We start from the raw sequence: 12563 nt of genomic DNA, 5'->3' as shown, positions 1-12563 counted from the left end.
TCTTGAGGGAAAGGGTCAGCAGTGGTACAGCAGTATCTGGATGTGCCCGACCTAGTGAAAAATGAGACAACAACCCATTTCCCTGCCCCACAGACACATAAAGTCCTTACGCCAGGACCCGTTTCTCCACAATGTGATTGAGTGAGGAAAAGACACCCTGCCGCACATGGCCCTCCAATGGTGGATAGAAGTTGGGAATGATCTGGAAGGGAAGAAGAGGAGGAGCGAATGAGCACAGGACTTTCCATCCAGAGTGTTCTGCTGAACTAGATCTAAAAAGCTGCTTTGGTTTTAATCAGGAGACACTGGGAAGTATGGCTGCAGAAAGGACTGGAATGTTCCTGATTGTCCTGTGCTGCTAAAATGGGAAACTCTTACTCAACCTAGCTGCTCCTCAAGGAGACCAGATTTTACCTTGAGTCATCATCCTTGAAGCTGAGAAACCCAGTGGAGACATGGAAAGATTCAACTGGAGACAGTGGGAATGAGGAAAAGAAGCATTCACTAACTTGGGAGATAGGACCCATGGCCATGACCCACTTCTGCTCCCACAGTCAAGGGGCACTGGGAAGACCTATGCACTGACCTACAAGGTTAGAAGGGACACACACTTAACTCTGCTCAGGCAGCATGGGGAGGAAAAAAGGCCTATGGCACTTACACGGCACATGAAGTCCAGGAGTGTGGCAGTGATGGCTGGGTGGGGCTTCATAGAGTGATGCATGACCAGGATGGCTGGCTCTGGAGAATGTGGAATTAAAGGGTCCCCCCACATCAGACAGTCTATTTCCACCTCCATAAAATGAGGTATCAATATGTATGAATGGCTCCAGAGAAAGCTATGTCTATCCCCGCCCCCCTCGTCCTGCTGAGCAGACCCAAAGCAGACAACCCCCAAAACAGCTCATAGCCCTCGTCTCCCTTCTTGTCCCCAGCATTCAGCTTGGAGGAGGGAGGTAGTAGGAGAAGAGAAGCAGGAGCTAGCACAGCCTCTTCCTCTGCCTGGGCCCTCCCCACTCAAGCCCAAGCCTAAGGCTATGGGGCGAAGGGGGTGGAATGATCGCTTAGCCTCATCAAAGCAATTTTCCTTTTAGGTCAAGGGAGCAGTGATGAGGAACAACGGAACTGCTCCCAGATAAGCTGCCTCCACACCACGCTGCCCTCAGATTTATGGCCGCTATCACTGAGACAAGGCAGCAGGGCTTGGGGGATGGGGAGTGCTGCTGCCTGGTCTTGGTCACATACCTATGTTCATAATGCTATCCTTGTCTGGGCTAAAGAACAGCCAGTCGTAAAACAAAGCCAGCTTGGCATTAGAGGCAGCGACGTTTGACTGGAAAAAAAAGAAGAAAAAAGAGGGCTAGTTTCATCAACCAGCTCCCTTTCCTTCAGAAGCTCAAGGCAGATTCCAGGGCCCACATGACTGCTCCATCCATGAAATACAGTTTCTAGTGAGACAGGGTAGAACCCCCCGCAGGGTTGAAGGCACCCAAATCTGTATATGAGTGCGAGTACCCTGTGGTCTCACCAACCAATGGCCTGGGTTCTCACGCATTCAGTAGAACACATCCTTGATCCCACAGGGAGAACAGCTGGGCCTAGTGGGGCAGTCCCCTGATCACCCCTGAGCTGAGACACTCAGACTAGCCCCGCAGCTGCCTGTGCTGAGCTCCCCAGGCACATTCCTGAAGGAAAGACCCTTAGGCATAGCTTGTTGTTATATCTGAATCAGCACATTCCAAGGACCCAGTCAGACGGGGGAGGGGGAACTCTGTCAGAAGAGGTCAGAGGGCAGCTAGATGCCAGAGAACAAGTTTCCCACCCCGGGCACAGGGAGGAAACGCTGGGAAGGAAATGGCTCCACTGCGGATTCACTATGTTTGGAGAAGGGAAGTATCCAGAGCTGATGCCAAAAGGCATGGAAGTGAGGGTCTAAGGAACACAAGACCTGAATCTGAGTCAGGAACAATTCAGAGGAATAATCACATGTGGTTTCTGGAAGCTGATAGGAAAGACAGGGATGCCTCCGAAACCCAGGCTTGGAGATTGGCAGTAAAGGTATAGACGAACCTGTTCAACCCTAAACCCACATGGGAAATAAAAAGTGTAAGTAAGCTTCTAGAGACACTAAGGGAGGCGGGGCAAAGGCTGAGACACTCAGGAAGAAGAGAGCGAAAGAAGGGTCCTTAGCGGTCGGGTGGCCCAGAGGGTCAGGAAGAAGCATGGAAGTGTGAGACACAAGGGAAAGAGGGGCCCTTCACCACCCAGCAGCCTCCACCCCATGCCCAGCCCCTCACCGTGCATGTAGTCAGAAGCCAGCCAATGATGGCCCACCGGGGCAAGATATCTGAACTCAGCACTTCATTAGAAGGGTGGACAACCCCACAGATGTAGCGAATGAGGTCACAGCGCAGAGACTGACTGTCTGGGGTTGACAGGTACTGGCGCTGGAACCAATCCTGGTATCGCTTTTGTTGACCAAACCGCACCTGGGGCAAGAGGACGTTAGAAAGAAAGCTGGGAAGGGAGGGTGGGGTCTCTGGACAGAGGGAAATGAGCACCATTCAACTCTAGGCTTGACCTAGACCTCAATTTCTTCCCACAACTTATTCATTAATTCGTATTGTCTCTCAAGTCTCCCTGCCTTTGGGAAGACATCCTGATTTAAATCTTCCTTGATTTAAAAAAAAAAATGTTGTCTCCGCAGCACTGACTGAAAGCTTCCTGAGGCTGAATGACCTAACAGGATCATTATCCAAAGCATACAGACTCTCCAAACCTTGCATCAAGTCCTTCCCCTAAACAGACTCTAAGTGGATACAAATAGCAACCCTAAGGGGAAAGATCTAGATTTCCTCTTCTATTCCCAATTCAACCAAAATAGAGAGCAGAAAGGTTAAAAAAAAAAGCAAAAAAACACTAAACCAACACCGTCCAATAGAACTTTCTGCAATACAACTTTCTAGATGGTGGCTATTGAGCGCTTAAAATGTAGCTACTCCAACTGAGGTATTGAATTTTAAATTATATTTAACTAATTTAAATTGCAACACGTGGCTAGTGGCTACCACATGCGACAGCCCAGATCTAGACAGTTCTCCTGTATGACTTGGGAAACCGTAAGTTGGCTAGAGCAGTGGTTCCCTAACACCAGACTGGCTGCAGAGGGATTGCTGCCTGGAAAGTCTGTTACAAATACAGATTCCACAAGTAGATTCTCTGGGAGAGTAAGACCCAGGAAGGTGTATTTTTTTTTTTTTTTTTGCAGTACACGGGCCTCTCAATGCTGTGGCCTCTCCCGTTGCGGAGCACAGGCTCCGGACGCGCAGGCTCAGCGGCCATGGCTCACGGGCCCAGCCGCTCCGCAGCATGTGGGATCTTCCCGGACCGGGGCACGAACCCGTGTCCCCTGCATCGGCAGGCAGACTCTCAACCACTGCGCCACCAGGGAAGCCCAGGAAGATGTATTTTTAACATGCTCCTCAAGCAATGCTGCCATAATTCAGCCATGTTTGGAAACCAAAAGGCCGTAGCTCTCTTCCTGAGAGGTCATGGTTCACCCAGAGGAACCGTGAGTTTAATTTCCCAGAATGAGCCTCTCACTCTACCCTTTCATAGCACATTTCACACTTGTAAATTACATCATTTGTATACAAGTATTGGTTTAATAACTGCTGTAGGTAAACCGAAAGCTTCACAAGAACTGGAATTGTAAGCCTTGCTCAACACTGTATCCCCAGTTCTTAGCTCCATGCCCAATCACACACTTGACCACCCCTCCACCCGGCAGTAACCAAGCGTAAGACATCTACAGGCTGAAGGAAGAAGCCTAGGCCAGCACCTGCAGCTTCTCTTCCTGCTGCAGTAGGTTAGCTTACCCGGGATGTCATGAAGAGGAGCTTAGTCTCCATGTCTGGGGTTAAACGACATGCTAGGAATTTTCGAGATGTTCTTGACTGAAGAAGCTGTAGGATACCTGAACCAAGGGTGCAAGGGAAGAGAAAAGAGAAGGCTGAGGACCAGAAGGAATAGAAAGCAGGTGGGCAACCTGAGCCAGGTACTGATGGCCAGTGGTCTTGCTCATGGGGAAATTCTAAGACATGACCAAGAGGTCGAGCACAGGTATAAGTTGGGGTTCTAACCAGCACCTGAATGATCTGCTCCAACCAACCACCATCCCCAGGACCAAGATATATTCATTCTTTTCTTCTACTGGCCATCCAGAGCCCCCTACTCACTTCGCTCCAGGTGGCAACATGTGGGAAAGTTAGGGGAAAATACGGGGAGCCCTAGCCTCTCTTCCTGCTCCTGACCGTCCCATCACTGGGTCCTGGGATCAATGTGGGTTGTGGCATAAGCACGAGCTCTGGAGTCAGACAGACCTGGATCCAAATCCTGCCTCTGACACTTACTAGCTGTGTGGCCTTGGGCAAATTACTTAATCCCCTTGAACCTCATTTTCTTTACCTGTAAACATGGAAAGTAAAATATCCATCTTACAGGGGTGTCCTGAGGATTAAATGAGTTAACATACATGAGCCTAGCACACAGCAGGCACTCAAAACAACTCAATACACGTTCAGTATAAGAGCAGTACAACATAAGGTAAAACCAGGGCTTTCTTCTCCTTTCCTGACTACTGCACTAATGTTATGTGTGCACACGTACGCACACACACGTGCGTGCTGGACGCGGGGTGGGCGAAGCTGCACAGTCACTGTTTAGACCATGAGGACCCTGGGAAGGGGAAGGGAAATGTAAAGGGCCTTGCTGGCAGAGGCACACAGAGACTCTTTTCCTCCCCCAAAGAGGATTTTGGCCAAGCTGGATCCTTGGAATTCAGAGGCATGAGTGCTCCTGGGGAGAAGCCTTCGCTTACAGGACAAATTCCAGCCCCTCTGCTGACTCAGTCTCACAAGCTGACCTCTGACACCCCTGACAGACTCAGTGAAGCTGGAAACCGGTCATCAGCTCCCCTCTTGAGCCAAAGAGCTGCCGGGACAGGAGGAGGAGGATCACAGCTCTCTGTCTCACTTTCTCTTAAATGACAGCTGGAGCCTGCCGAGTAGGGGCTGTCTGGGAGGGAAGCACCTGAACTGCCTGTGTGCCCTGCCGTTCCTACACCCAGCTGTGCTTGGCAGAGACTGCCCAGTCCCAAGCTTCCTCAATCTGACTGCCAACGCTCTCCTATCCACCAACCTCTGCCCTCTCGACACCACCTCTCAAGGACAGGCTGCCCCAACCCTTGCTTACCTGTGAACTGAGGACTCAAGGCCTGAGGGTTATGGATAATATCTTTCCAAAGCAGTTCAAATTCTGGTATCCTGGCAACATTCTGAAGTAGTCTTACGAGGTCTCGACCAATCATCAAACATTCCATGAACTAGATGGGGGGGACGGCAGGAAACAGGAAAGAGAATAGAAACATGGATTGTTTACCTGTTGCAGGGAGGAAGGAACAACATGTTCTAGGCAGGGGAGGAAAGAGGGTCGAAGGGGTTATACGATTTTTTCTGGAACCAAGGGTTGGCTCCAAGCTGTTCAGGGGAAGATAGCTGAAGTGGGGGACTGATATCAAGGATGACAGGTTACTGGAAACTGCGGAAGCCCTGCTGGTTTTCACATTAATCCGTTGCCCTGTCCTCCGAGAATTGTTTCACTCCAGGTCAAGGGATACTAAGACTCAAAAAGGCTAGGGCTGGCAAGTTGAACCCCAGACATCTTACCCCAGAACTTGCTTGGTCCAACAGAACATTCCATGGTAATGGAAATGATTTCTATCTGTGCTGTCCAGAAGGATACCCATTAGCCACAGACGGCTAATGAGCACTTGAAATGTGGCTAATTCAACTAAGGAACTGAATTTAAAATTTTTATCTAATTTCAATTAATTTTTTTTTTTTAGGCCATGCTGTGTGGCATGCGGGATCTTAGTTCCCTGACCAGGGATTGAACTACGCCCCCTGCATTGGGAGAACAGAGTCTTAACCACTGGACCGCCAGGGAAGGCCCTAATTTCAATTCATTTTAATTTATATTGCCACATGTGGCTAGCGGCCACTGCATTAGACAGCTTAACTCTAGCATCTGTCTCCCTTGGGAGATCTGACAGTGGACAATTCTCAATCCCACGTGATCCTGGCAATTACCCAGGTGGGTAGGTGGGGGAGACAACCTAACAGTGGGAACACAAGACAGCTTCTGTCTGTGGTGTGCTGTGCAACAGTGTTCATGAAGCTGACCAGGAAAATCCCTCGGATGCCAGCGTAACCGGCAGCATTCTAGGAACCAGGGCTACTCCACACTAATTTCTCCATCCTTCTATCCTCATTTGCCTTAGAGTGATGAAAAAACAACCGACCTTGAACCACCTCCATCTCTCCAACACAACACCTCTGACCCCAGGTCACCACACAGAACAGAAAGAGGTGTCCCATCCTGGGTTTCACTTCCCCACACTGTTTTTGTCCTCACCCGCTCCCGAAGCAGTGAGATGCAGAAGTCCACCTCCTTCTGCCGCAGGGCCTGCAGCTGGGCGGTCCCATGGTGGTCCACGATGAGGCGGAGGTATGTGTAAACAGCCATGGCAATGAGGATGCTGCTCTTCAATACCCATTCCCTGCAGGGAGGGAAGACACTGGCACCTGTACTCCGTCTAGACCCTCCCAATTCACCCCCACACTTGGCTCCAGTGCCTCACAGATGTTTGATGACTAACACTGGGAGTAAGTTTTTGGTTCCTTAATTGGCCACTCCTGCTGTCGTTAACTATCTTGGACTATTAACTGGCTACGGTAGGGACAACTTCCTCCCACTCTACCAAGTGCCCGATAAAGGTTAAGTGCTAAATAAAAGCAATCTCTCTACCACGTAAGAACTTAGCTTCCAGTAAAATAATTTTGTTTGTTGACTCCGTCACTCAAACATTAACTGAGTGCCTATCGTGTGCCAAGCCCTGTCGAGGTACAAGGGACAGAGATAAGCCAGAGCTTCTGCCTGGCTCAGACTACAAAGAAAAAGGTTTGGAAGTGTCCCTCAGTCAGTGGTTCGTAAAGTGTGGCCCAAGGACCTCTGGGGATTACCAAGACCCTTTCAGGACCCTGGAGATTTCAGAACACACAGTGTCAGCTTGTCATTAGCAGCCCACCATGTCACAAACCTTCCCCTGGCTTGCTCTCTAGTCACTGATCCCACACTCCCAGTCAATGAGTCACCTGCCTTAAATCATAACCTGAAAAGAAGAACGAGATTTTGGATAGCAAACCTATTTTCCCGGGAGTTTTAGACGTTCCCTGAGGAAAGGGGGAAATGAAAGAGTTGTGCGTTCCCTGCTGCTTGAAAAGGGGTGTTAAGACACAGTGGGGAGATTACAAAGACTCCAATGCTGGCTCAAAGCACCAAAACTGGGGAGCTTTCTCCCCCAAGCAAGTAGTTTTTAAGGGCTTTGGCACCCCTGCTGGAAGACAGGGAACCAGAGGAAGAAGACAGGGAGTTTAATTAATCCAACCAGGCAACATCCTGATTCCGGAAAAGTGCTCAAGCCACCTAATTAAGAGACTCTGGCCTTTTCCTTTCACAGAATGAAAGCAGCAGCCAAGGACACAGGGATGGGTCTCCCTCCCACACCTGCTATCTTTTAATTCCATAGCCCTAGAAACACTTGGGAAGGAGTGACAGGGAAGGTGTGGAAGAGGACAGTTTTAAACTTCTAGGGACTCACTTGCATCAAAGGATGTGAGTTTTTTGGAGGGCAGGAGAAAAGGTAGGGCAGTTATCTGACACCTGTACACTAAGACTGCACTCTAACTGCCCAAATGAGCGGAATTCTGCTTTAAGGTATGGGAACAGGAGGTATCTGGCACCAGGGACAAAATGAGAAAAATCACTTTTTAGAAAGATTTGCTAGTGATGAATGTAACTGAATCCTGGGATGGGGTAATGAACAGAAAGAGAGATGAAAGTGAAACCCTCTGACCCAGGGCGTTAGGAAGGTACAGCGACCTAAGAGAAGCAGAGACCTGGTAAGAAACCACTAGGATCTCATGTGCTGTGTGCTGGTACCAAAGACGGAAGAAGTGCCGCCAGCCGCACCTGCAGCTGCGCATCCAGGCCCAGGGCACTAGGTGGCACTGCTCGGCAGACCTGGCCCAGCTTGCAAGCTCCGGCAGAGCACAGAACACAGCCACCTCTTTCACAAGTGTGAATAAGGGAGGAGGTCCATTCTTCTAAACCATCGGAAATATGGAGGTTATCAGCCCTCTCAATCACGTGACTACTCTGGTGTCCTCTCCCAGAATAGACTCTGAAATCAAGCAACAGGAAGACTGAGGCCACAGGACTCAGAGGTAGGCCTCACCCCCAAACAAGTTCATATATGGAACAGCCCTCATATTTTCTGGTCCTTTACTTTGATGGGGAAGGGAAAGAATCAGCTGGAAAGCCTCATGCCCTCTGCACCACTGGTCTCAGTGGCCTCCTCACTCCCACCACCGCCTGTGCCACTTCAACAAAAGGGGGGCATGGGTAGGATGGATAGTCTTGGAAGGGAGAAAAGGGGTACCTGCCAGGCCTGGGTGGCTGGCTGGCCCTACTCTGCTGAGCTCATTCTCCCCCACCTCCCCCCAAAAGATAAACATTCCATGGAGGTCTGGATCAAAAATAAACCCTTATCAGATGAAACGAGTTTTTCCTGGGCTCCGAGAGATTTTAGCAAAGACCTTCTTTCCCACTCCTTCATCCCTGAGCCATACCATGGCATTAATTCCTTCACTTGCCACAAATACACTGGTCTCTCCCTCCCCCACCTCATCCCCTCTAACCTAAGGTGTTCTTGGGCCACTAACAGTCCTCACACAACCCTTGCATCCCCATTCCCCACACTCACACCCACTGAGGCCATATCTGGCTCTTGCCCCACCCTTCACGATAGACTCTACCTCTGCTCCATCAGGATATCCAGAACACTCTCTGCCAACCAGATATTTTTTGCCGTAACATCCCCACCTGATCAAAGGGGGAGAAAACAGAGAATCAGAATGGCTCTGATTAGTGACTCAGCTAATCCAGTACACTTCTTCACCATCCTACTGGTCCATCCCTAACGGTTATCCCATCACTGATGTTCTGAGTGCTGGAAAGACTGTCTTCTGTTCTGTCACACTTTAAAGTTTCCCCCTTTGACTCCAGAGAGAAGGGAAGGCAAAGTTTGGGATTTTTCCAGAAACCAGAACTGCTACTTTTCCATAGACAGGGGGTTGGAATGGGAATACTTTGACCCCTGAAAGGGAATGTCTGGGAAGGAGATATGAAAAGCCCATGCTTGGAAAGAAAGGATGGTATTTCAGACAGGGCCTGAGAAGTGCAGGTGGCTAGCAAGAGCTGCGGTCCAGCCACTGGATGTCCCAAATCCTGTGTCAGGCTCATGACAGGCCAAGGGTTTCTTGCTTCCAGGTATCACCGTCTTGAGTGCTTGCTATGAAACTTCCTGGGGCTGAATTAAACATTCAGTAATGCCAGACCAAAGTCTTAGGATGAGAAGTGGGGACTCCCTATTTGGGAGAAGCCAAACAGGGAAGAAAGTACCAGGAGAGTGGATAAAAACAGCCAGTACAACAATGCTATGCCTTGCCCCAGGTCCTAATTTAAAAATTCCATGTTCACAGAGTCACACATCACATAGATTAAGGTTTATACACGTCACAACAGGAGCATCAGTGTTGTACAAAATCCTGAAGAGGAAGCAAAGAACCAAGGGGCAATGGTGAGATAGAGAGGCAGGGTCATTTTTAAACAAACACATGTAATTTTGGGGATAGAAGTAGCAGGGGCAGGCCTCTTGGATATTCAGTGGCTCAGACAGATGTCACTGATGCCAAGAAGATAACAAAACCTAAATGTCAGGGTCTGTTCTGTGACACAGTTCGTCCCTCAAACTGGCCCCAAGTGTTCAGAGCATTGAGATGGAGCCAGAGAAGATGCCTGGGTTTCTGAAAGTACAGTGTGATGAGAACCAATTATTTTGCCCTTACTTCTCTCCCCATTCCTTCCAGATTCTTCCTGATCCAATATGCCACGAAACCCCAGAGTGAGGACTGGTTACAATAGGTCAACTATTTTATACCAGGCCTCGAGTTTGGCAGGAAGGAAAAGGAGGCAAGACTTATTGCTTCAAAAGGCCCCCAGTAATTTTTCAATTTCTTTCTGCAACATACGTGGCCAGAAGATGCCTGGGTCAAAAGGAAAGAGTCTAAGCAATCCAGGAATCAAGTCCCTCAGGTACTTAATCATTCTCCATTGCCTGGATTTACGCTCTGGGCTGCTCTCCTTTCTTCTTTACGTTCTTGCCATCCAACTCACCGGCAATCTGCTTCATGAATGTCATGCAAACACCATCGGCTCCCAGAACCCCACTCTTCACTAGTTCCCGTACCAACCACACCAACTAAAGGAGAGAGGAAAAGACAGATGAAGAGAAAGTCCTGTGAATTTGAGAAAAGGGCTAATCCAATCACATTAGAATTTAGGTGTACAAAGGTAGTGGTATGTTACCCCCGATTCCTCCTTCCCTTCCCCTTAGGAGAGGATCCATTCTGTTAAGTCTCTGAGCTGGATCTCTCTTTTCTTTCTGGCCTTACCTGAGTACGGCAGGTATCCTGCAACTTCAAGTACTTCTCCATAAGTATCTGGTTGATTTTATTCAGGACAATATTCATGCCGTCACGACTCACCAGAGCCAAGTCCCGGTAACACTGTGAGAAGTGAGGTTTGTGAGCAGCCAGCAAGCTGAGGACAGGCTCCTGATCCCACTCATTGTGGGCCCCCTGCCCCCGGGCCTCTCCAACTTGAATACCACCAATGCGATATGAGTGGCAATGAAAGACTTTCCACTCTGGAAGGCAGCTATGTTCACCACTGTACCACCAACACAAAGACTTTCCACTCTGGATGCCATCCTTCCACCCCAAGCCTACCCCTTGCTCCGTCACATAGGGTGGGGAAAAGGGACTGACCTACTCTAATAAGGCAGAAAAGCCTGCTAAGAAAGGCTCCCTGTCCCCTACCTCCCTTCTTAGGAAGCGTCATACTGTTTGATGCCACCAGCTGAGCAAAACAGGTGGAGGCCATCTGCTTTTCATCTGCCAGTAAAAGGTCACTGCAGAATGGGTTTGGTTGAATAGCTTGGAAAGGATCTCAAAGAGATTTTTAGACTTGTATTGACACAGCCAGATGAAGTAAAAGGCTAGGAGTATTAAGGAAAGAGGCTTCAGAGACCATGACCCTGGAAAGAAAGGGCAGAACCAAACCAAACTTCCTTAACTAAACACCTTTCTACTTTTCTCTGGGCTGCCCTTTGCTTCTGCCAAGTATTAAAAAAGGAGGGGTTTTAAGCACACCCAACTCTGGGGGAGGTGAGGGAAAGCATGCCAATTTCCTCTGAGAGCTCTTGTTTCTCTTCCCGCTAGAGCTTTTCTCACCCTGTCTCTCTACAGAGACCAGACTCCTGGAGGACCATCTTAGGGGACCTCATTAGCAATCTCCTTAGCCTGCTGAGTTCTACGCTGTCCGGGTCTCAGCACAAAGGGTAAAATTTAGATAGGCAGTATCCCACAACCTTAGAAGGCCAGTAGCAAGGACAGCATCAACGATAATAGCAATTATAATAGGGAACATGCATTGGCCTTGTGCACAAACTTTATATTCTCTTTATTGCATTTGAATCACATAATCACCCTATTTATTAACATCTCTGTTTTTACAGATGAGGAAACAGGCACAGAGAAGTCAAAGTGATTTGCCCCAGGTCACATTAGAGATAAAAGGAAGACTCAAGTCCCAGCACTGCAACTCTACCCTCCATGCTCTTAACCACCCCATACCACCATTAGAAATAACTAAAAGGAAACGAGGCTGCTGGGGATGTAGGTAAGCGTTTAGAGTGGCTTTGTGACTACTACATTTCTAAACTGGTTCATCCTAAGCATTCAAAAGAGAAGTGCTGATATTCCTCAAGACCCCTGCTCCCTGGCCTTGGTGTGTCTAGGGACTCCTAAGAGATTAGCTATTGCTACTTCCACTTCCTCTATTGTCCTTAAGTCAAAACAATCTATCTGATAAAAATACGAACACTTAGAGATTCCCCCATGTGCCATAAACTTTTCAAACCCAAAGGAGAATTTGATTATCTTCTGAATGCATCTGCAGAAGGAGGGCTGGGAGATCAACAGTACAAGCAAGGGAACAAGAAAGAGATAAGAGAACCCAGTGACCTACTGCCAAGTGCCGGTCAGTAAATGTGGTTCAGCCCTGGAGCCTCCCCTGGAGGAGTGAGTGACAGGATGGGCAGAGGATTGAGGGAAGCAGAGGCAGAAGGGAAACCTATGTCAGGCCAAAGATAGAGACACTACTAATTAGTAGTGGAGGAGCAGAGAGGAGAACAGAGAGGAGCCCTGTCTGTTCAAAACAAAAGCAGAAATCCCAGAAATGCAGAAGAGACCCAGGACAGGGAAGGAGGACAGCCCCTCAGGAGACACAGGGTCAGATGAAGCAAGCAGATTCTGTCTGCC

General features: G+C 48.9%; 1 protein-coding gene across 1 annotated transcript in view; it reads right to left on the bottom strand.

Moving 5' to 3' along the window:
• The window catches only part of INTS3 (integrator complex subunit 3), a 39271-nt gene that overhangs the window by 11631 nt on the left and 15077 nt on the right, over nucleotides 1-12563 (bottom strand). The window contains exons 4-13 of the mRNA XM_060030228.1: nucleotides 10635-10748; nucleotides 10357-10441; nucleotides 8937-9003; nucleotides 6475-6619; nucleotides 5254-5383; nucleotides 3879-3976; nucleotides 2298-2489; nucleotides 1246-1333; nucleotides 662-741; nucleotides 111-202 (exon numbers count right to left, since the gene is read on the bottom strand). Coding sequence (XP_059886211.1) covers nucleotides 111-202; nucleotides 662-741; nucleotides 1246-1333; nucleotides 2298-2489; nucleotides 3879-3976; nucleotides 5254-5383; nucleotides 6475-6619; nucleotides 8937-9003; nucleotides 10357-10441; nucleotides 10635-10748 — 1091 coding nt within the window. The remainder of the gene's footprint in view (nucleotides 1-110; nucleotides 203-661; nucleotides 742-1245; nucleotides 1334-2297; nucleotides 2490-3878; nucleotides 3977-5253; nucleotides 5384-6474; nucleotides 6620-8936; nucleotides 9004-10356; nucleotides 10442-10634; nucleotides 10749-12563) is intronic.

Source organism: Delphinus delphis, chromosome 1, assembly GCF_949987515.2.
Source record: "Delphinus delphis chromosome 1, mDelDel1.2, whole genome shotgun sequence".
NCBI lineage: Eukaryota > Metazoa > Chordata > Mammalia > Artiodactyla > Delphinidae > Delphinus > Delphinus delphis.
The sequence above is the reverse complement of the archived record's forward strand: the minus strand, read 5'-3'. Positions and strand labels throughout refer to the sequence as shown.